Source organism: Acipenser ruthenus, chromosome 5, assembly GCF_902713425.1.
Source record: "Acipenser ruthenus chromosome 5, fAciRut3.2 maternal haplotype, whole genome shotgun sequence".
Lineage (NCBI taxonomy): Eukaryota > Metazoa > Chordata > Actinopteri > Acipenseriformes > Acipenseridae > Acipenser > Acipenser ruthenus.
The window spans coordinates 48,188,606-48,214,205 of NC_081193.1; the positions used below are offsets into that span (position 1 = coordinate 48,188,606).

The following is a 25,600-nucleotide window of genomic DNA, read 5'->3' on the forward strand; positions in this document are numbered from 1 at the left end:
CAGGCAATAAAAATGTACATTATAAATATCATATGGGAGATACTGAAATTGAAGAAGGGAACTATGAAAAAGACCTAGGAGTTTATGTTGACTCAGAAATGTCTTCATCTAGACAATGTGGGGAAGCTATAAAAAAGTCCAACAAGATGCTTGGATATATTGTGAGAAGTGTTGAATTTAAATCAAGGGAAGTCATGTTAAAACTTTACAATGCATTAGTAAGACCTCACCTAGAATATTGTGTTCCGTTCTGGTCATCTCGTTACAAAAAGGATATTGCTGCTCTAGAAAGAGTGCAAAGAAAAGCAACCAGAATTATCAGGGATTTAAAAGGCATGTCGTATGCAGACAGGCTAAAATAATTGAATCTATTCAGTCTTGAACAAAGAAGACTATGCGGTGATCTGATTCAAACATTCAAAATCCTAAAAGGTATAAACAATGTCAACCCAGGGGACTTTTTTGACCTGAAAAAAGAAACAAGGACCAGAGGTCACAAATGGAAATTAGATAAAGGGGCATTCAGAACAGAAAATAGGAGGCACTTTTTTACACAGAGAATTGTGAGTGTCTGGAACCAACTCCCCAGTAATGTCGTTGAAGCTGACTCCCTGGGATCCTTCAAGAAGCTGCTTGATGAGATTCTGGGATCGATAGGCTACTAACAACCAAACGAACAAGATGGGCTGAATGGCCTCCTCGTTTGTAAACTTTCTTATGTTCTTATGTTCTTAAGGATTGTGGGAAACATTTGACTTCTGACCTCCAGGTCAAGAATACCAAGTGGATTTTCTCTTTTTGACATTTTCACGATAGCAGCAGAACTGTTGATCTGATTTGGTTAACCTTTTTTGTATTAAAGTTAGGTACAAACTTACGTTTTAAGTAAATCTATTCATCGCAAATAAGTCAAAATAGCCTATGTTTTCGCCTTCTCAAAGTACCATTGACCAAGAACCAAAATCATTGATCTAACTATGGCTTGCTTAGGATTCATGTATATTGGACAGAAGTTAATTGTGACAACACCAGATTTATAAAAGGATTAGGCATGTTTTACGACCGTAAAACGGGCACTGAGGGTTCTGAATTCTTGGATGGGATTTAAAAAAAACACGCAATGGCATAAACACGCAATTAAAACATGATTTGCGGGGGCAATGTTTCTGTGCATTTTAGCCCTTGATGCATATGTAATTCTGGGGCGTTTCTGAATGAAACTGCTAAAATTGCGAGGAGATTTTGCAAATGAGGTCTATTAAATATTCTGTCTAATTTATTAAAGCTGCCGGTAATTTGCTTGATTATTTTAAGAACTCTGAAAAGCAGGTGTTAATTTGCCGCAGTCAGACAGTAGGCTATATACAAGGCAAGGTGATGTAGGAGACTTGTCTGCAGCAAGGAGACATCGTTTTCAAGGACAAAGAAACATTTAATAACATTTTGCGAAGAGCTGATTTTCTAACCCTTCTGATCAAGTCAGTTTATAAATTACGGTTTATAATACCGGTACCGTATTGTTTTGCAAACTCCAATTTTCAATACAGCAGTTGACATTTAATCAGCATAACAAAATTAAAGTACCACCCCATTGCCACACATCTCCCAGCTGTTAGCCTACAGTTCTGTTGAATGTATTTAGGTTTGAGACTTCAATTCTTGTTTCCTGAAACAAACAACAAATACTGTGAAAAGGATGATGTGCACTGTGATACTCTTGTAATACAATCACGAGCATTGGCTTAAAAGCTTTTCTTGCTAACAACAGTCCTAATAACTGAATAATTACTTTGGAAACAAATAGTGGTTGCAATTAATTTGCAATACAATGGAATAAAATGAATCTGTGTGCATTTTTTAAATCTGTATAAATACAAAAATGACTGGAAAATAATTAGATAAAGTATTTAGACACTGATGACATGCATATCATTATTTTTTCAGCTCGCTCCAATGGGCTAGAGTGACACTTGTTTTATACAGATTATAAATACTAATCACTAAATTCAAATGCATGTAATTTAATGAAAAGAGCAAGAACGTCATAAATTAATTTTACATTTCTTCCATACAGGGTTTTTCTCTGAACAGCTCCAAAGCTTTAACATGCACTATACACCCTTTCAGCACTATCTATAAGACTACCCCAGGATAACTAGTACAACAGTATTATTTTAATGAAAAATAAATACAAATTAAAATAGATAAATGTATTTGTATTTTGGACATGTTTACTGCTCTACTATTTTCTATACTCCCTACAATTATTATGTTCTATTTATGTTCTTCAGGTATCAAGTATTGTGCTGATAGGGACGAGAATCTTTTAACCAGAATAGCTCAAAATATAGGCTGTCCTTATTTGAGGACACTGGGCAAAACCAGATAATACACAAAAAGCTTTCTAGGTTTTCCATTTTCACCTACACCTGGGGTGGAGAGGATAGAAAAAAATTGGAGCACTATGCCTGCCTGACATTATTCTTAAACACTGGCATGGTCAGTGTCATAAAACAGCATGCTAACATATGCTGTTACCCAGCACTTCAGATAAGCTGCGCAAAGGGTGTTTTACACATTGAAAAAATATGAATTACGAATTAATTAATGTGCAACAAATACACATAGTAATTTTTGCTGCACAGCTTGAGTTTGCATGTTATCATGCTTCTTGTACTTCGTTGGTTCCTGGAGTCTCAGGTCAATTGTGAATATACTGCATGCGGTAGCCTGCCTGGAAATTGCCAAATGTGTGTTGTGACTCTTCGACGGGATGTCTACTAATTTACCCATCTGTCAACTAAATTTTTTAGAAGGTAAATCTATATAATAAATACAATACTCTGTGTTTGAAGTCGATAAGCTTTATATTGCTATAGCAAGGTGATCAATAAGATTGTATTATTTTTTCTTTATAAATATATAGTATATGGTGCATGCAAGCCTTTTGTTAAGTATATTCCAATTCAGCATTGGTATTAAAACAATAATTATGTTTTTGTGTTTATTTGCTCTACAGCCATTATTTGTGGTAAATAAAGCAACTAAGATATAATTGTTGTTTTTGTTTTTATTACAAGACCAACTTTTTGTACATTATAGTAGTTCAAAGTAAAATTACAGTTAAAATGTAAGGTTGTAGTTAATGCATACCTCATAAGTTAGCATTAAAGTATGTACAGTATTTTTTTAAAGTACTCATGACTTCAAGGCAATGTAGCATTTTACTCACAACGTGTCTAAATTGGAAAGTAAAATACTCAATGACCCAAAACCCAATCTGGAGAGCTGCTGTTACCTAAGAATTCGTATCTTGCCTTCAATTACAGGAAAAGTACATGCCTGAGAGAATGTTGCTGTGTTCACAGCTCTCATAATGTGTCAATAGATTTCTGGCAGAATTTGATTTTGTGATTCTCAATTTTCATGACAGATTGTGCTAAATCAAAATATGCATTACAAGTAACCAGGGAACACTGGATTCACCTGAATAAATGGCAATGTTTTTAATGTTTAGCCAGGCCCAATTGTTCTCAACCAAGCTTTTAAAGGCCCCTTTAACACTGGCGCTCCTACCTGGGTTCTGGCTTACGTGCATTGTGTAATTGCTTCTGTCACCCAGGTCGACCCTGCTTCTTGAAAGAGCAGTGTGAAATCACATAGCCGACCCGCATGACACCGGGTAGAGAATGCCCAGTGTGAAAGGGGCTTAACATGTCTCAGTCGGTGCATGCAAATTTGGCTATTCAGCCAAGTGCCCAGGTCAAGTGTTTAGTATAGTTCCTTATAGATTCACAGGTCTTCTACTTCTGTGGTTGGGTGTCTTTAAGCAACTTATAGTATAACTCATACTACTCTCATTTTAACTGGTCCATGATCTACCAATACACTGTATACAATATATATATATATATATATATATATATATATATATATATATATATATATATATATATATGCCCTGCAAATCACCAAGCATGGGAATAACCCATAATAACAGTGCAGGCTAACTAGATTCCTCTGCCCAGGCAACAAGGCTCATTAGTTAAAGTTGAGTCTAATCACATCAATTCTGCCTTACCTAACACTAAAAGTACTGATACGTCAAGTGCCTGCCAGACCATAATGCTGTATAAGTCCAGCCAACCTTGATGTGGGCAACAACAAATTAAGCCAAAAGCAGTTGCTGTTTCTGACAGCAGCATAGAACATACTTTTTATTTTGATTGACAAGGGCATTTGAGGACAGTGCCTGTTATTATATAACTGTTAGCATTCTCGTTTGAGAAATGGAAATGATTTCAAGCTTGACAAGAATTCAACTAGCTCAAAGGAAGTATATTTCCCAGAAGAGAAGCATGCAAGGCCAATGACATCTAGCTGTCATATCTACAGGGGATCTTTATTTATCAGAAGTTTTTCTTTTAAAATACTGGTTCTTGTTTATTTAGGAACTGATGACTGTGCTAAATCACACAACACCAGTAGATAAGTGTTCATTCAAAGGGTAATTGAACCTGTGTAAAACGATAGGGAATAACTGGAAAATTAATTGAACTAAATGAACTGTAAAAGGCTTAGGGGAAGTGAAACATTGGGTTTACATATTCAACAAGTACAATCTCCTGTTAAGTGATATGTCAGAATGAGCTACAGTGGTATACAATGTCCCAGTAGAGGCTACAGCAGAAGATAAATCTACCATAATCTTGAAATACTGTAAAAAGAATTTACTTAGTATTTGTGACAGAAATACAATAAGTTTTGGTTGTAAATCTCCCTCCCGACCTGTGAGGGCGCTAAGCAGCAAAAGGAGAAGTCTTTGGATGGGCTGGCCTGACAGTTCTTTCCCCGGGCCGGGAAGTCGGTCAGTCTGGAAGAAGGTGAGGCTCTGTTGCAGGAATGTATTGACCCGGAAAGTAAACGACGTGGCAGCTGCAGACAGTAGAGACAGCTGCACTTGTTTACCAAGGGGTCATGCGTGATAGGATAAAGGGGACGGAGAATCGCAAATCTTTTCCTTCGCTTTGTTTATGGAAACATAACCCGGAAGAACCCGTGAAGCATTTTATAAAATATCGTGAGTGTTTGTTTGTCTTGTCTATAATTGTTACTTGTGTTTTATAGACAGCTAACACATTCCAGAGCTGTCACTAAGGGCCAGCATAAAAACCTGGAACAGCACTGCACTATTGTCACTCTTTAAACTGTATCACCCACCACGAGCACTACAGCACACACCCAGGACTGGTGACCGTGTATGTATACTGTGGGAGGGATACCTGTGTTTATTGTTTGGGACTGCAACCCGTTATTATTTAACCCTGTGCATTACAGATTGCTGTGTATTGCTGGGGATCATTGTTTTGGTCACCAGACCTGGAGTATAAAAATAAAATACCCCTTTTCAATACCGGATTACAATCTCTGTCTGTGTTATTCCTGCACTGCATCACCTCTGCACCTGTTCACAATCAACCACTTTGCCACAGTATTTTAAAAATATGTTCTCGTGGAATCATGTCGGCTCTAAATTGTCAACCAAACCCATCTCCTCCACGCATCTTACCCAGATTTGGAACATTCCCAGTCAGTTTCAAGTCGCACTGTGTCCAACATATTTATTGAGGACCACTTTAAATTAACTTGCTGTTGGCATCCTGGATATATTCTAGTTCCTGAATTAAGTACTGGTAATAGTTATTGACTCAGAAAATTAACAACATTTTCTACAGGTTACCTTGCTGCCAACAATGCCTTCAAATTTTATTTTTAATATTGCAATTAGTTAATAATAAATGCAGTTTATTCCTTTAGGATTGCCTTTCAAATGGGAAATATTAACCATTACAAATGGGTGATGTCTCTTTAAGAGCACCCGAACCTTACAACTATACCAACACTGTTCGTCAGAGCCTGTGACGCTGCTGAGGGCCCGACTGAACTCTATATATGGTGAGCAGCCTTCTACTCCTCATGTGGCTCCTCCAGCTCATCCAGACTTCCTGTTTGAGCTGCAGTCCTGGGACCACCCAGCGACATTCACAGCTGTCCCACGTGTAGCGGATGCGCTTTATAAGGTTTATGATGCGGACAAATTGGGGCTGAACCACTTTCCCCACTCTCCCCAAGCACCCACCTCCAGTGCACAAAATGCAGGGATAACAGCAGCATTGGAAATCTGGGCACCAATGGCGCCCCAGGTTCCAGGCTCCACAGGGTCAGGCCCGTCCTTTCCTCTCCACTGCTGCGGGAACACCAGGCCCCACTACCAAGGGTTTAGAGGAGGCCTGTGTAAACCCAGGCATGCCGCACCAAAGCAACAGCCACAGGCTGCACCACAGAAGAGTCAGCCCTAGGGGTTTTCTGCCTCAAGCCCAGGGCCCTCTTTCAAGGGACCACCTAGAACACTGGGATACATGCACCACGGACACCTGGGTGCTTAACACTGTCAAAGTGGTCCCGTCACTGTCTGAAGGATCTCTCCTGGTCGACTACAACTAAACGCGCTGCTAGGCAGTGTCACCAGAAGAGAGGTGTTCACAACGGATGAATCCAACTCAGGTTGGGGTAGCGTTTGGCAGAGCAGGGGAGTGCAGGGATTGTGGTAACCTCCTTGGAAGGGACGCCACATCAATATTTTGGAGTCAATATGGAGTTGCAGGCAGTTTTTCTGTCCCTGCAGAATTTTTTGGAGGAGATAAGAGGGAGACATGTGTTGATCCGGACAGACAACACATCAGTGGTGGCCTACATAAACCACCAAGGTGGTCTATGGTCACCCAGTCTACATCGTGTGGCCCAACTTATGTTGTTTAGTATTACAAGAGCAATGAGATGGAATGTAGAGGGAGTGAAACCAAGAGGTTGACAGGGACCAACCATAATGCACTGTGCAGGGAGCGTAGTGTTTATTTTTGTCTATGTTTTTTATTTTCTTGCAAGAAATCTGTGGTTGTTTTTTTATGCTTGCGACTAATCAAGTAATTATAAACAAAACTTTGAGAGACCTGGGAGAGACGGCTAACCTAATTCAGTGGAGGTTAAGAGTATTTGGTTATCTAACTGCAGCTGTAGCTGACTGAGCTTAATTAACCCCTAAGGAAAGTTACAGTAGTAAGTATTATTATTATTATTATTATTATTATTTATTTCTTAGCAGACGCCCTTATCCAGGACGACTTACAATCGTAAGCAAATACATTTCAAGTGTTACAATACAAGTAATGCAATAAGAGCAAGAAATACAATAACTTTTGTTCAAGTGTGACAAACCACAATTCAACAATACAGCAGATAATAGTGATAGTTACATCAGGATATGATTAAATAGTGATAGTTACATCAGGATGTGATTAAATACAAAGTACTACAGGTTAAACACTTGGCAGATTACAGTATTCTGAAGTACAGGATTAAATGCAGTAAAATAGGGGGCAGATAAGAGCAGAATAAAGCACATTTACATGAAGGGTGATAGTGTCCCAGGATACAAACAGAGGAGTTCTACAGGTGCTGTTTGAAGAGGTGAGTCTTAAGGAGGCGCCGGAATGTGGTCAGGGACTGGGCAGTCCCAGGGACTGGGCAGTACAGCTGTGGCCTAAAATTTTAGGATTGAGACATCATTTAAAAAAAAAAATGTATTAATATAATTTAGATCTTTTATTTACATCATGTAATCAAAAAAATTACAAAATGATATTGTAAAAGTGTAACGGTAGCCATAATAGTAGTACTTAGTATTTGCAGTGTATTCGATTGTGTTTTCAGACTTCCTTAATCCTCTTGGACTCAATGAGACGCTGAAGGGTTGACTTATCCTTTAGATTCGTCCATACAGCCTTTACATTTAATTCTAGTTCATTTCAGTTGCATGGTTGACTTTTTCTGACTTCCTGTCTGATCAGACCCCAGACATTCTCAATAGGCTCAAGATCCAGAAAATTTGCATGTAAAAATTGACATTTCACTTGTTTTCTTCAATGGCAAGGGGCTCCATCATCTTAGAAGTAGATATCACCGTTAAGAAAATGGTTCTCAGCTGTAGGGAGGAGGTGGTCTTGAAGTGTTTTCAGGTATCAGTTCTTGTTCATAGCTGTATCCTTGGATAAAACGTGTAGGGATCCTGTGCCTTTGGCAGAAAAGCATCCCCAGATATGGACAGGTTTCCTGATGCTTCGTCGTTTGGTTGGTACACTCTGGCTTCTCCTTTGTGCCTTCAAACTCTTAATCCACCTCGATTTCCAAAACAACTGAAGTAGGACTCGTCAGAGAAAATTACTTTGACCCAGTCATTATTGGTCCAGTCTTTGTATTAGCAAAAGTTAAGGCAATCCCCTGACACCAGACTATTCTCCAAAAGACGCCTTGTTTCCGAGGAGGCATGACTCTTCCACATGGCTTGCTCTGAAGTTACAAAATTTATCTAAAACTCATGCTTATATAGCTTCAATTTACTTGTTGCACTTCTAATTGTCACCTTTTGATTACTTCTAATTGAGTAACACATATTAAGATTTGTGACATACTTTTGGAAATCATGTGTTTACATGTTAGATTTTGAAATGTCAGTTTTTCGTTAAGTATATGAAAAATGACAAAGCGGTATGTAATTTAATATGTTAACTTAACATTCAGCAGGTTTCATTTCACCTTTTATGAAGCAAAATTAGATCATTTTAGGTTGATGCAAGACTTTTGGCCATAGCTGTACTGTTCAAAACTTTGCATAAAGTCTGTATACGATTATTGCTTATATTAGGGTGGTCAAACGTAATTCTAGATTTTATCAAAAAAAAGATCAAATCAATTTTTGTAATCAGTTGTCATATAACTTAAACTTATCTGAAATGAAAACATACAAAAAAAGTTTTAAACGTGCAAAAACACCTTTGTATGCACCTGTGACAAAGTGCCCACCCTTTGGTATTTATTTATGTATGTTTTCATTTGTTGTTATTATAATTATTATTATTATTATTGTATTTGTAGGTGGGTGGATGAAGCCGTCCGTCCTAATCATTATTGTGTTTATGTGCGGGCGGTCGAGCACCGTCCGTCTTTTATTATTTACTGTTTGAGACCGACGAAAAAGCCGGTCTTATAACCCCTTCCCTAGAACCCTTGTGGCAATGTGACTGGAGCCTTAATAAGGTAATTTATTAATAGGTAATTAAGGCTCCAGCCATGAATATAAGGACCCACTCTTGGATCAGGAGGAGGAGTGTCCGAAGAGAAAAACAATTGCTATATACCGATATACTTGTTTGTGTTATTGTTTATTTGTTTGGCCAACGCACCCTTTTGTTTTGCAGAAGTGTTTTTGTTTGTTTAAACTGTTTCTTTATTATTTTAATAAAACAATGAACGCAGTTTCAGTTTCAGCCCATACTTTGTTTTTGACTACTGCTTCCTGAACTTGACATCACCACCCACACGCCAACAATGCCATCTCTGACAGCACCAAATGTAGCTTCTGTATTTATCCGGTGGCCATCTTGGATTTTCGTTTTACGCCTCTGCCGACTTTGGGCTTCCGTAATTTCAATTGGCAATGTATTTGTACTAAATGAATAACGCATTTTAATAACAAATGTTATTCTAAGCTAAACGACCGCTTTAAATTGGAGGATTGATGTTTTATGTGTACAAGCCAGCCTCTTGAAAACCGCACATCTCACTACGTGTAGAAGGTGGTAAGGGTGTAGCACCGACACAGCTGATCTGTCACAGAAAAACTGCTCAGTTGCAATTGTCTCAAAGTTGAAAAGGTATTACATGTATTTAAAAAAACATTTTTAAGTGTAATATAATTTGGACGACGGGGCTGGGTCGAAATAGGAAGACAGCAACCGAAAATGGCTGCGCCACGCACGTGACAGTCTCAAAATTAAGTGTGCCGCTTGTCCTTTCAAAAACTTTTATACAATGAAATCTACTAAGAAATATTAGATTTTTTGTGCTGAATGCAATCTAAGTGAACTTTACAATCAAAATAATTATATTTAGGGACTCCCGATTAGCGCATCAAGTAAAGGCGCTCCACGTGAGTGCCGGATGCACTCTATAGCCTGCAAGTCGCGAGTTCAAATCCAGGCTATTCCTTTGCCGATCGAGGACGGGAGCTCACAATTGGCCAAGCGTCGCCCGGGGGGAGGGAGGGTTAGGTCGGTCAGGGTGTCCTCGGCTCACCGCGCACCAGCGACCCCTGTAGTCTGGCCTGGCGCCTGCAGGCTTGCCTGTAGCTGCCCGAGAGCTGCGTTGTCCTCCGACGATGTAGCTCAAATTATATTTGATGAGATTGATATTATATTTTGAGAAATGATCATACTGTTAATATGACAGATTTCATTGTCTTTTGCGATTTCTAATAACTTTAGAGCTCTAAACATAAAACCACCCAAACATACTTAATTATTTTAAGGACAGACATGTAGTGGACAAAAAGTCTATTAAAAAATATATATATATTTATTTTGCGATTTTTGATGATTACTGGAATAATTTTCCATCGATTTCAAAACTGCTGCATTCATGATAAGCACCCACTGTCCTCATTTTGTCCTAGTGTACTGTGTTTAGTTACTTATGTGTATATTGCTTCCCTGTGGGGGAGGGTTCAAATAATATCCTGTTTAGGACTTGACTTGATTCAAATTTATATAAATACTGTACATCTTTACTAGTTATCACGTAATAAATATAAAAGTATTTTTACTAGTTACTGTACAATTAATGTGAATACATATTTACTACTTGTAACATATACAGTTATTAACTGCTGTATAATTTATAGATATATCTTTACTAGTTGCTATGCTGTTTTGTGTTGCTCTGAATACTGCACTGGTACAGTTAATCTTAAAGTCTTTACACTGCACGTTTCGGTTTGATTAATACTTGTATTTGTATTATCTGTTACAATTGATTGTGCTATTATTATTATTATTATTATTATTATTATTATTATATACAATATTATTTTGTTACTTTTAAAGTAGGGTGGGGTGGTGCATAGTCTCTGGGAGTTAAGACAAGGTATGGGTGACTGTACAAAAAATATTAATATAGGGGAGGAGAAAAGCTTTTGAGATAACCAGGGCCAATATTGGTATGCCTTTTTAAAAAAATCACCGAAATGAAGGGAGTCCAGGACTTGTCCCAAATTTATTTATGAAATGGTGTGGATGGTGCATTATATACTTATAAAATGTGGTAGCTTCAAATACAGGACAAAGACAAAATGCTTAGTCACAAAAAAAAAAAAAAAGAAAAACTTTTGGATTTAAAAGTCAGTAAACAATATACCAATGCCAGCCGGTGGGGGTCCTTATTAGTACCTATACAGCATTCAAACTAGGATATGTTTGTAAATGACCCTTAACAAGCAGTGGTTGTTGAAAAAAGCTGAATTCTAGGGGATTAGACAGGTTGTCGTTTTGGCCAGCGAAGTCTCTGTCAAGCATAAAATGTCATGTCCTGAATAAATTAGTTCAGCCTCAGTGATTTATTGGAATGGGAGTGTATTAAGAAGATGCCAATCTGATTTAGTAATGGTGATGAGCACTGACCCAGAATATTTGTATTTTCAAAGGTTTGAAAATTAAGCTCTTGTTGGCACGCACAGTATTTAGCAATTTAAAGAAGTTAAATAACTAAGATTTATAAAGTTAAGATATAGTCCAGATACATCTCTCCATAAATGCACACATATAGATATATTGTATGCAGCAGTTAAGAGTGTGACTATAATAGTATATGCTAAGCACAACCATCAACCCATTTGGCCCAGAAGATCAATGGTGTAATATACAGTAGTACCTCGCTAATACAGACAGCATTATGCCATACATTCAGATAATAACTAATTAGGTGTGACGCGAGCTCACTGTGAATTGCATGAGCCAAAGAGACTGTTGATATACTGACGCCAAAAACAGGACGAAAATAAACAGAAGAACAGATACAAGTTGCCAACTAAATTACTAAAATTAAGAGCATGATTAACAGATGACATTTAAACTCATACTAAACAGAGTTTAAACTAACTGCAATCAAATGGTTGGAAAAGGGCGAGAAGCTTTCTGAAACACTGATGGACTACAGTGATTTGAAATGCAAGATGTGGTCTACAATAATTACAATTCTGAATTTGAAGTCTTTAATTGCTGTCAGTGTTCAGTAATGTGTACAGAGAATGCAGCAGCATGATTTATTGTGTGTTACCAGTAGCCTATAGGCCAAAGTAAAAAGAAAGTGCACTAGGTATTCTTTTAATTTTACTACTTTTTACATAATGTCATGTCTACAAAGGACACATTCATGTTATTCCAGCATAATGATTTATACATTTAAAATAAATTGAGCACAATAAATGTGTGTTGGATTATATTATTATTATTATTATTATTATTATTATTATTATTATTATTATTATTGTTATTTTAATCATTGTTTTGGACAACCCGTCTGTCTCTAGACATACACGATTTATCGAAGAACGACAATTACCATAAGAACCGTTTTATAGGTCGCACTGGCGTAAAAATCCATCCAGTCTTTTTGAGACTTCAGTTTTAGGAAAACACCTTTTTGTGTTTAAAATACTTTTTTTCCAATTGACTTTTTCCCTACGTGCTCAACACCGATAAAAAAAAAAAAAAAAAAAAGATACACAGGTTTACGTTTGAAATAACCCTTGTTTGCAACATGTTATCCCATTAACAATTTTAGTGTTGTTTTTCACTTTTACTTAAACTGTTAGAAACTATTCAGTTTTTCAGAATTTCTAAAATTGAAAAAGTAATAAAATCACGTTATACATCCCACATCACATCTGTATTAACTTATTTTATTTTAGCTTATCAAGTACCCAAACAAGTTCAAGAACATATCTTCAATGCTTTACTGAACATTTCTTTCCCAAACCATACTTAGACAATAGTTCCAGCTGCACTGGCTTTTACAAATCCATTGTGTCAATTCAAATTTAATACAAAAGTATTAAATAGTGCTGCTTGCATCAATTAAAAAAGCAAAAAGTCACCTGCATTATTATATCATTGCAGTTACAACAAATGGAAGACTTGATAAGTTTACTCGGCTTTCTAACCAATAGCTGTTTGCTACGGATCCCAGGGGTGGGTTCAGTGTGAATGTTGACAAATCAATGGCTCGGGAGGGTGGGAATAAGGAAATTCATAGAGACTGACAGCTATTGTGTTAACAGTGGAGCAGTATAGCTGTGACGTATTCATATTCCGAAGGTTGATAACTTTAACCACTACTTCTTTTTTTCTCCACCTGCGCATGCATCTGGGTCGAGAGGAGGTCAGTCAAGAGTCTGAAAGCTTGTGTTTAACATTCAAAATGACTAACAGTATTGAGAGTAACAAATTAGAACTTGTATTTGTGTTTTTACCTAACAACATGACCTGATTGCTGTAGATCCTGAAAAAATAAATCAAGTTGTATGCTTATCACAAATACACTGATTTGGAATCCCCATGCAACAGTATTGGGCATGGTTCCACTTGTCAAATATTTGATATGGTATGACAAATATTAATTTATGTCTGACCACTATTTACAAATAATGCTTTACACCATAAATGAATGTGTGTGTGTGTGTGTGTAAGCAATAAGACCCGACACAGAGGGCATTACCATGCATTATACGACCGTTTGGGTATTGGGGTCCTATTGCTTATATACTTCAATGTTACAGCACAATTATCTATAATTTTTATTGATTTTAACTGAATTTTTTTAAGTTTTCCTTTTTTACGTATCCTTCCACAGAAGCACTCTAAAATGAACGTTTTATAAATATAGTCCTCCATAACAATGATCTTCTGTATAAACTGTGTACAAAAAAGCATTTATAAAACTGTATACTTTTATTTGAATAAACAGAGAAAAGATTGTGAAAAAAATATGTATTATTATTATTATTATTATTATTATTATTATTATTATTATTATTATTATTATTATTATTATTATTAGTGTGCAGTTATTTAAAAAAAATACTTCTGTGAAAAAAAACTGAGGTCAAAGATTGGAAAAAACTGAGGACAAAGATCGGAAAAAAAGATTGTGCAATTGTAATAATAATAACAATAATTTATTTGAATATTTCCACATATAGAGCATTTATTAAAAAGAACTTTTTGCACTGGCATAAAATTCCCTTAATGTTGTTGAGATTTTTTGGACTTATTTTCCATAAAATGAATGTCCATTTTTGTTTTCTTTATGTACATTAACCAGCCCATGCTGTAGTTTTTTTGTGTGTTTTTTTCAATCTTTGTTTTCTTCTATTTCATTTAGCTGTTCCTCATCTACTGTTATGTGTCTACTCTTGCTGGTGCACTTATTTTATTTATTTATTTATTTCAGGTGGACTGCTGTCTTCACTCAGAAAGTTGGTGTTGTACCAGTTATGTGGAGTTGTATCCCCAAATATATTAAAGGAAATAGGTCAAATGCCACTCATTTTTGGCTGTGGTTTTGTAACTAATAACAAATAAAATGGCAGTTTGTCATGGAATTTAGAATGTAGTGGTGCATAGTGATTTATTCAGTTGCAAAATAGCTCATTAGTATGCAAGCTGTGCTATACACTATATAGACGATGATGTTTAACCAATCATAGGTTGTTATTTTTACAAACCATGTTATATATATATATATATATAGTAACAATCTGTGCATTTGTGGTGTACTTTAATTCCTGTACTGTAAGTGTGTTGCCTTCCCGCTCTGTATTTCCCACCACTAGTTTTGTTTACCTCTGTCTGTCTGTGTCTGCAATGCCAGCCTGCTTGTGGGCATGTTCTGTGTCTCCCCTGTGATTGGTCCTCTGTCTGTCTGGTCCTCTGTCTGACGGATTTTTTAAGACTGAATATTTATTTTCTTTATTTGCGATTTCACTTTTATCTTTACCAATATATTTGCCCACTTTATATGGTACTCTCTTAACCCTCTCATCCTTTTCTTATATATATATATATATATATATATATATATATATATATATATATATATATATATATATATATATATAAATCTTTGCAATTTGGTAAAAGATACTAGCAAATTATCTTTACACAATCGAGTCAGAACTTTAGTTGGCAGGATTGTTATTGCTACTGATCTCCCACCTCAGGAAATAAATCAAAGCTAGGTCAGCAGGAGAGACTGTGGTGCTGAGCCTACAAGAATAAAACTTTTTAAACTTATACATCCAAATTACACACAGAATGGAGATGTTACTGAAGTGATTATGAAAGCAACAGTCATTTCAAACAACAGAGTACATTTACTGGACGCTTATATTGTAAGCAGTAATATTTTATCTAAAATAATAGCAACACTTTATAGTACTCACTCTGTATGCCTCTGGGGAAGGCGATCTATGATTGGTGGAAAGCATCACATGCTGGAACTCTTTCTGGTATTTCATTATTGCCACCTTTAATCTCTCCCTTTTTTGCTGGTCATTATCTATTAAAGAGAAAGCAAAAATACATTTTTTGCGGCCTTTTAAATGTATGTTGTTTGCAAACTACAGTAAATTCTTTAGCCGTTCAACCATGGCACCCAAGCTGTGCCAAAAGTCCTGAGATACACATGTGTCAACAAATAATGTTTTCTTGTAGGGCTGTATTAGAAGGTTCGAAGGTTCATTCGCTAGCCAGGAATTTGAAGATTGTTTTAAACCTTCGAAGGTTCATCAGACGCCATTCACACACTGTATGTGTTTTTTTTGGTTTTTTTTTCTGTTAACACAAATCGTTTGACAATGTGTGAATACTGTAAATCACACATTAAATGTCTCTCATAACAACTCTATATGGCGCCGCTGCCGCGTATGGAGCCGGGTATATTATCCAAAGCACCTACCTATAGCGGTTGTAGTGCTTCAGTAAAATATGTACTGAATACCTTGTGTACAAGACAGTGTAAGAGAAGTGCTATGGTAGAATATGTTTGAAACATAAAAAATATACACTAACACTAAGAATTTTAATTTCTGAGCACCGTCTGTCCCTCCCCCTCCAGCTCATGTTAACCAGATGCAAATTTCTTCATTCAACATCTCGACAGCAAAGCGCTGTATAGCGTAAGCTGTACTGAAAGAAATGTCTCAAAACCCCTCTGCTGTTTGGGATTTTTTTTGTTAAATGCCCAGACGACCAAAAAAAAAGTTGAATGCAAACTGTGCAAGCGACTGTTGATGTATCATGGAGGCACATCCAATCTGGGGTCACTTTACAATCGCAAGTTCATATTATTATTATTATTATTATTATTATTATTATTATTATTATTATTATTATTAATAATTCCTAATGCAATTTGTCAATGCACCGACTAGAGGGAAGGCATGCCTTGATTTAGTCTTTTCAAATAACGAAGACAAAATAACTAAAACAAAAGTCAGAGAACCATTGGCAAACTCAGGTCACAACATGGTCTCATTTGAAGTACTTTTTAAAACCCCAAAAGTAGTGACTAAAGCTAAGGTTTTTAAAAAGGCAAATTATGAAGGAATGAAACAGAGACTAAAAGAAGTAGATTGGAGTAAAATAGAGAAAACATCCACAGAAAAAGAAAGAAAGATTTTTTAAAAAAGGTAGTACTAGAGGAGCAAAACATCCCAAAAGTAGACTAATCTAAATCTAAAACAAAATGGCCAAAATGCTTTAATAGATCAATAAAAAAAATAAAAAAATCAGAGAAAAAAGGCACTTTACAGAGCGTCTAAAAGGGACAAAGAACAAAGTACACAGACAGAGTACTTGGAACTGCAAACACAAGTCAAAAAGGAAGTTAGAAAGGCCAAGAGTGAGATAGAAATGAGCATTGCCAAGGGGGCTAAAACCAATTCCAAAAGCTTTTCCAATATTATAACAGCAAAAGAACATTCAAGGATGAAGTAATATGTCTGAGATACAAATGTCAAAATCATAGATGAAGAGAAAAAAATAGCAAATATATTAAATGATTACTTTACACAAGTTTTTACAAAGGAGGATACGGACAACATGCCCCACATGTCGACCTGTTCCTATCCAGTTTTAAATAATTTTAGCATAACAGAGGCAGAAGTGTTAAAGGGACTAGGAGCTCTTAAAATAAACAAATCCCCTGGGCTGGATGAGATCATCCCAATAGTACTCAAAGAAATGAAAGAAGTTATTTATAAACCACTAACCAAGATCATGTAACAGTCAACAGGGGTTGTACCGACAGACTGGAGAATTTCAAACATAATACCAATCCACAAAAACACTGAACCAGGTAACTACAGACCAATAAGCTTGTCTATTATATGGAAACTTATGGAAACTATAATAAGATGCAAAATGGAAAATTACCTATATGGTAACAGTATCCTGGGAGACAGTCAGCATGGCTTTAGGAAAGGGAGATCGTGTCTAACCTGCTTGATTTTGAGGATGCAACATCGACAATGGATAATTGCAAAGCCTGTGACATGGTTTATTTAGATTTCCAGAAAGCTTTTGACAAAGTCCCGCATAAAAGATTAACTCTCAAACTGAACGCAGTAGGGATCCAAGGAAATGCATGCACATGGATTAGGGAGTAGAAAACAGAAAGTACCGATTAGAGCAGAAACCTGAAAATGGAGTGAGGTAACCAGTGGAGTACCACAGGGATCAGTATTAGGTCCTCTGCTCTTCCTAATATACATTAGGTTAGTTAGACAAACTTGTTACATTTTCAGATGACACAAAAATAAGAGGATTGGCAAACACCGTTACAGCAGGAAAGGTCATTCAAAATGATCTAGACAGCATTCAGAACTAGGCAGACACATGGCAAATGACATTTAATATTGAAAAGTGTAAGGCAATAAAAATGTGCATTATAAATACCATATGGGAGATACTGAAATTGAAGAAATATAGTGAAAAATGTTGAATTTAAATCAAAGGAAGTAATGTTAAAACTTTACAATGCATTAGTAAGACCTCATCTAGAATATTGTGTTCAGTTCTGGTCACCTCGCTACAAAAAGGATATTGCTGCTCTAGAAAGTGCAAAGAAGAGCGACCAGAATTATTCCAGGTTTAAAAGGCATGTCATTTGCAGACAGGCTAAAAGAATTGAATCTATTCAGTCTTGAACAAAGAAGACTACGTGGCGATCTGATTCAAGCATTCAAAATTCTAAAAGGTTCCAAGGGACTTTTTTTGACCTGTAAAAAGAAACAAGGACCAGGGGTCACAAATGGAGATTCGATAAAGGGGCATTCAGAACAGAAAATAGGAGACACTTTTTTACAAAGAGAATTGTGAGGGTCTGGAACCAACTCCCCAGTAATGTTGTTGAAACTGACACCCTGGGATCCTTCAAGAAACTGCTTGATGAGGTTCTGGGATCAATAAGCTACTAACAGCCAAACAAGCAATATGGGCTGAATGGCCTCCTCTCGTTTGTAAACTTTCTTATGTTCTCATGCAGTAACTTGTGGATATTCAAAAACAAATTTGTAAAATTCCTGTGACATTTTACTATTTCAGGGGCATATTCTCAAAGGACTTATGATCGTGAAGTAGGGTTTACGCGGAACGAGTGAGAAAAGCGTGCACACATCTGGAGCACAGATAGGCGCTTCAGGGCGTGCAGGATTAAAAGTAGGCATGGTTTAGCTAGAAATAGGAGTTCCCACAGATACGCCGAACATAATCACATTCTGAAATGGCAAAAGATGAGGAGATACCACGCACAAACTACTCGGCCTGAGAGCAGGAGTAAGGGGCACGTAGGAGCTTCAGCCTATAATGACCACGAGTAGTAAACACAGTTGAAGACAACCACAATTATGATTAAAACACAAATGCTATGTGAAACAGTTGTTAGTAATAATAATATAATAATAATAATAATAATACATTATTAACTTATGTATTATCTGTTGATTTATTTTATATAAATGTACATGTTTACTTCTGTTTTAAATGTTTCAAACTCTATTGATTTTGGCATTTGTTTTTCAGAAATAGCAAAAAAAATTAAAAATCATGTTCATTCGTTCCTCCAGTGAAGCTACTGCAGTTGCCTACGAATGTGATCAAGTCCTATACTTCACAGGGATCCTTTTGTTTTTCTCCAAGTAAAGTCAGCCATCATCATATTACAATCCAACTTGCCATATTTGTCACTGAGCCAAGGGCTAATTACAAAACTAAGGCAGGGGTGTTATTATTATGATCGTGAAACTAAAGCTGATTAGTGTGTGGTGTGTCAAGTTTATCCATTTATAACAAGCGCTAATATGACTGCTTAACTGTGAAACATCATGGGCCTGATTTTCCCTTTGTGCAAACTGTGGGCAAACTGCCCATCTAATTAACACAGGGGAAAATACAGCATCATGTCTTTTCACTGGAAGGTTGCATTTATCGTCACATAATGGTGCAAAAGTACTATGATACATAACTACAAGATTTTTTAGCCAGAAGAAGCCACTTGTTCTGTATTCAAATGTTACCATTGTGTGAAATCAACAGAATATTTTGAGTGTTATGTTCGCTGATGACATTCGCTTTGTGTGCCTGCAATTACTATTGTTGATGTACTCTTCAGTGTAACTGTAAAATTAAATATATCACATTCAATTTAAGATGTTACAAAATAGTACTGGGCTTGTTTTTTTGTTGGGGGTTTCTAGCATTGCTGATGCAATACTGTAAAATCCTCCAAAATGTATTTTGATTTGTGTATTTAACCTACTTTCACTTATTCAGCATACTTTCAGCGAAGTATTATTTTTTTGGCCAGACTCATGTTTGTTGTTGAAAGGAAATTTTCTTTCGATCTTTAAAACAAATGTTATAGCTCAAATTATAGTTGACATGCTACAGTGGCTCTCAAAAGTATTCACCCCCTTGGACTTTTCCACATTTTATTGTGTTACAACATGGAATCAAAATGGATTGAATTAGAAGTTTTTGCCACTGATCAACACAAAAAAGTCCATAATGTGAAAAGTGAAAAATAAAATCTACAAATTGTTCTAAATTAATTACAAATATAAAACAGAAAATAATTGATTGCATAAGTATTCACCCCCTTTGCTATGACACACCTAAATAAGCTCTGGTGCAACCAATTGTCTTTAGAAGTCACATAATTAGTTGCATGGACTCCACCTGTGTGCAATTAAGGTGTTTCACATGATTTCAGGTTAAATACACCTGTCTCTGGGAGGTCCCACAGTTGGTTACGAAGACGAAGGAACATTCAAAGCAAATCCGGAATAAGGTTCTTCAAAAGCACCAATCAGGGGTAGGATATAAGAACATTTCCAAGGCATTGAATATCCTCCGGAGCATAGTAAAGTCCATTATTAAGAAATGGAGAGAATATGGCACAACTGTGGATCTGTCTAGAACAGGCCGTCCTCAAAAACTGAGTATCGAGGCGAGAAGGGCACTAGTCAGGGATGCCACCAAGAGGCCTATGGCAACTCTAAAGGAGTTACAGTCTTCCACGGCTGAGCTGGGAGACACTGTGCATACGGCAACAACAGCCCGGGTGCTTCACAAAACTGGCCTTTATGGGAGAGTGGCAAAAAGAAAGCCATTGTTGAAAATAACTCACATCAAATCTCGGCTACAGTTTGCCAGAAGGCATATGGGAGACTCTGAGGCCAAGTGGAAGAAGATTCTATGGTCTGATGAAACCAAAATAGAGCTTTCTGGCCTCAACGCTAAGCGCTATGCTTGGCGCAAGCCTAACACCGCACATCATCCTGAGAACACCATCCCTACCGTGAAGCATGGTGGTGGCAGCATCATGCTATGGGGATGCTTCTCTGCATCAGGGCCTGGAAAGCTCGTGAAGATAGAGGCCAAAATGGATGCAGCATTCAGAGAAATCCTGGAGGAAAACCTGCTGAAGTCTGCAAGAGACCTGGGACTTGGGAGAAAATTCATCTTCCAGCAGGACAATGACCCCAAACATACAGCCAAAGCCACACTGGCGTGGCTTAAAAACAAAAAGGTCAATGTACTGGAGTGGCCCAGTCAAAGCCCGGACCTCAATCCAATTGAGAATATGTGGAAAGAGTTGAAAATTGCTGTTTACCAAAGGTTCCCATCCAACTTGACGGAGCTTGAGCAATTTTACAAAGAAGAATGGGCAAAAATTGCAGTGTCCAGATGTGCAAAGCTGGTAGAGACTTATCCAAATAGACTAATGGCTGTAATTGCTGCCAAAAGTGCCTCTACCAAATATTGACTCAAGGGGGTGAATACTTATGCAATCAATTATTTTCTGTTTTGTATTTGTAATTAATTTAGAACAATTTGTAGATTTTATTTTTCACTTTGACATTATTGACTTTTTTGTGTTGATCAGTGCCAAAAACTCCTAATTAAATCCATTTTTATTCCATGTTGTAACACAATAAAATGTGGAAAAGTCCAAGGGGGGTGAATACTTTTGAGAGCCACTGTATACATCTTTTTTTTCCATTCAGAACATGCTCGCAAGGTACCGAATCCTATTTGCATGCTACATTAAGCTGCGCATCCACAGCCCATTTTACTTTCCTCTGTCCAAATACGATCCACCGTCATTCTCTTTCTAAACAGATTCACAGCAAAATTATAGAAGATCGCCAGATTTCAGATGTTGGCATGATACAGCATCAGAGCATTTAGGATAAACATTCCAGTCATGTGGACTATTGATCACAATAATCAAATCTATTCTACCCTGCAACATTTTCTAATGCCAACAGTTTTATTCTAATCATAACGTCCTGATGGCAATATAATACCACAAGTTCTATATTTTAGCTGGTCCTTTCCCTGCGAAAGTCATGTATTTTCAAATCAGGTTAATATTTCATTCGATGTGAGCTGCCAGTCAGGTATGGAAACCATGTCTTTTGATTTATCAGCGTTTCAGTCAAACCAGCCTCCTACCCTGCAATAGACAATACACTCATAGACCGCTGCTGATCAAATCAATAGGTTTTGCAGCAGCCTCACAGCAATGCATTCTACATCTCTCACTTCAGCAGATCTCTGCTCTCTACAGCAGGCCACTGCCCACTACTGATGGCAGTCCACCGCACACTGTTATGATCTCCTTTTTACCAGATCTCTGCTCTCTACAGCAGGCCACTGCACACATTTATATATTTCCCAAAACAAAGCTGAAAAATAAAAAATGAATGATTTTTGGGGGAATCTTAAACTAAACAAATGAAATCACCAAGATAAATCCCAATTACCTTGGAGGAAATTAAAACTGCAATGGACAATGTGCCTGACGAAAAAAAGAAATGTTTAGCTCCTGTTTTGTTGGAAATTTATAACTACGCATTTAAATCTAAACAGTTACCAAAATCATTATATAATGTGCATATAAAATAAATACATTATTTGAATCACATCACATAAACACAAAGGGTTAAAATGTTCTTCTATTGTGCCTCATTTACTCTTTTCTGTCTATTGTTGACAGTTGCTGTGGAACTTTTTTTTCAGGTGGAAAATGGGTGTAATGTCACTCATTTTGTGGCACTGGTTTTATAACAAATAAATAAAATGGCAGTTTGTCATGGAATTGTGTGATGGAATTTATAATGTGCTACATATTGATTTTTCCAGTGTAAAGCGGCTCATTAGTATACAAGCTGGGCTGTTTTATACTTAGTAATACAAAATCAATAACAAAATATGTTGATTTTTTTTTCGATCATTCACACTATGGTGCAGTTCACATGTCAAGCAAGAAATAATGCCTCTTTTTGTTTGACATTAACTTCTGTTACTATGCAGCTAACCTCGCCAACCAATATGTGTGGTCCAGTGGGTAAAGAAATGGGCTTGTAGGGGGCTCCCGAGTGGCGCATCCAGTAAAAACACTCGCTAGAGTGCAGGATGCGCTCTATAGCCTGGACGTTGCGAGTTCGAGTCCAGGCTATTCCACAGCCGACCGTGGACGGGAGCTTCCAGGGGGTGCTCAATTGGCCGAGCGTCGCCCAGGGGGAGGGAGGGTTAGGTCGGCCAGGGTGTCCTCGGCTCACCATGCACCAGCGACACCTGTAGTCTGGCCGGGTGCCTGCGGGCTTGCCTGTAAGCTGCCCAGAGCTGCGTTGTCCTCCGACGCTGTAGCTCTGACGCGGCTGCACAGTGAGTTCGCAGTGTGTAAAGAAGCGGGCGGCTGACGGCACAGGCTTTGGAGGACAGCGTGTGTTCATCTTCGCCCCTCCTGAGTCAGCGCAGGGGTGGTAGCGGTGAGCTGAGCATAATAAAATAATTGGGCATTTCAAAGTGGGGAGAAAATAATAAAAACTAATTGGCAACGACTAAATTTATAAAAAAAAAAATAATAATTTAAAAATGGGCTTGTAACCAGGAGGTCCCCGGTTCAAATCCCACCTCAGCCACTGACTCATTGTGTGACCTTGAGCAAGTCACTTAACCTCCTTGTGCTCTGTCTTTCGGGTGAGACGTAGTTGTAAGTGACTCTGCAGCTGATGCATAGTTCACACACCCTAGTCTCTGTAAGTTGCCTTGGATAAAGGCGTCTGCTAAATAAACAAATAATATTCCTATATCACTGGCAACACTGTAGCACATATTTTACATTGTTGAAAATGAAAAGTACTAAAAGTAAGGAATATTGAATGCAGTGCAAAATGCAAAAAGGATGGAAACATTTTTTTTCCTAAACAGTGAAACCAAGCAGTAGAATGAGAAAGATGTGCATTTGTGTGAATGCTAGATGTAGATTGCTTTTTTTTTAAGTAGCTGGCTAGAAAAAAATAAGTCTTTAATTTTGACAAGACAAAAGTGCCTTCATAACGTGTAACAGTTATTTAGTTAGCACATCACATATCTGGCTGCGGTGGGACCAGAGTAAGGGCGGATATATACAAATTCAGGTTAATGAATCCTATTTTAAATACCATTATACACAGCTGTAATACTATATTCTCACAATTATTGTTTTGAGATTCAGCTTTTATTAGGGAGCTCCCCTAAATCCCTTGTTTAGAAAGATACAGGGTATTAATGCTTGTGACAGAGTAGCCACCTGCCATGTCGGTGCGTGCATCGCTGCTGAGTGACAGGCAGGAGATCGAGAGATGGAGGTTGAAGTTGATACGCCCCCTGCAGGCGAACAGGATTTATTTATATATCAACACACTGAAAAGCTCACCTGACACTACCAGCAATGGCAGCGCATGAAGCACAGGATCTACAATATCTGAACTAATCGTCTCTGTTCAATAATAAACTAACATTGCTGAAGAGTTTGATCACGGTGGATAAACGGGTAAGGTGGATAAGCGATGGATTACTGTACTTGTTTCACATTAGAAAGCTGTTTCAGTTAATGCCGGCTTTGAAGGTGATGCTTGGTATTACATCAAAGGGAGCTAACATATATTATAAACACACCTGTATTAAAAGAAAATTAGATAAAGGGGAAACATTAAGACCACATACATATCTTCTAATGATAATAATGTGGTTAAATCTGTTTGTTGTGTTGATTAGTAATACATATTGTAGTACCACAACGTGTGATTGTGTAGAAATGGGTTTATGCAAGAACTGGTTAATTACCATCAAATGACCCCCGCAGGCACAGCGTTGTAAACCGTTTTCATAATAAAAAGGACAGGGTCAAGGGATTTTTTTTTCAGGAATAATAGCTTGAGAATTAAAGCTTGTGTTACCTCTATTTTTGTGTAAATGTAGACAATGATAACATTTCCATTATTCTATACTAGTGTCACAATGGTATGAACATTCATTACAAAATGGATTTGTGATTTCCTTTAACCTGTTTGGTCAACATAAAGAACTTAATCTCTGGTAAAAGACCTTGAATGTTATCTTTCAAACTATGTTTTATCACTGTTCCAAATCAATCTCCCGGAAAATCTATGAATACAGTATTTGTGTATTTTACCTTTTATTCAGCTTGATGAAAGAAAATCCCTGTTCTTATACACGCCCTCTGAATGTTGCCAAATAATAAAAAATTGAAAAATAAATCGAGAATAATGTTTGCTGCCAGCGTCAATACAGTAACCAAAATAGCAACTAGTCCCATGTTTGAATGACGAGTTGAAGTAATCAAACAACTGGATGCAGTCAGGTTACTTTCAGCAACAACACAGGCACGGTGCTCTCTTCGGCTCAGGACATTTAATGACACAAGGCTGGCCTTACCAGATGGAAAAGCCCTCTCCTTTGTTATTGCTTAAGTATATGTACTAATACATTATTTGACATACTGCCATTGAGAAAGACTTCTAGTTGAAATGTTTTCAAAAAAGATTTAAAGTTTCTTTTAGTATTACTATATTACTAAGCAATTGCAGTTCCAGGGCACTGTACTAAATGAGTACCAGTGTGCTACAGAATGTATTTTCAGATGAATATAAAATTGTAAGTCAACATTTATTTTAATACTATAATTACAGTATTTAATTGGATTCTATGAGACATTTCTTAAATATTATCAGTAGAACTATTCTAGGATAGAATGAGTAAGCAGTTATTTTAACTCACCACCCTGACTTTTCTGTTGC

General features: G+C 37.0%; 1 protein-coding gene across 1 annotated transcript in view; it reads right to left on the reverse strand.

Annotated features, from left to right (window-relative positions):
- The window catches only part of LOC117403153 (spermatogenesis-associated protein 7-like), a 105,021-nt gene that overhangs the window by 37,070 nt on the left and 42,351 nt on the right, over nucleotides 1-25,600 (reverse strand). Inside the window, exon 5 of the mRNA XM_034005165.2 lies at nucleotides 15,392-15,507. Within this exon, the coding sequence (XP_033861056.1) occupies nucleotides 15,392-15,507 (116 nt within the window). The remainder of the gene's footprint in view (nucleotides 1-15,391; nucleotides 15,508-25,600) is intronic.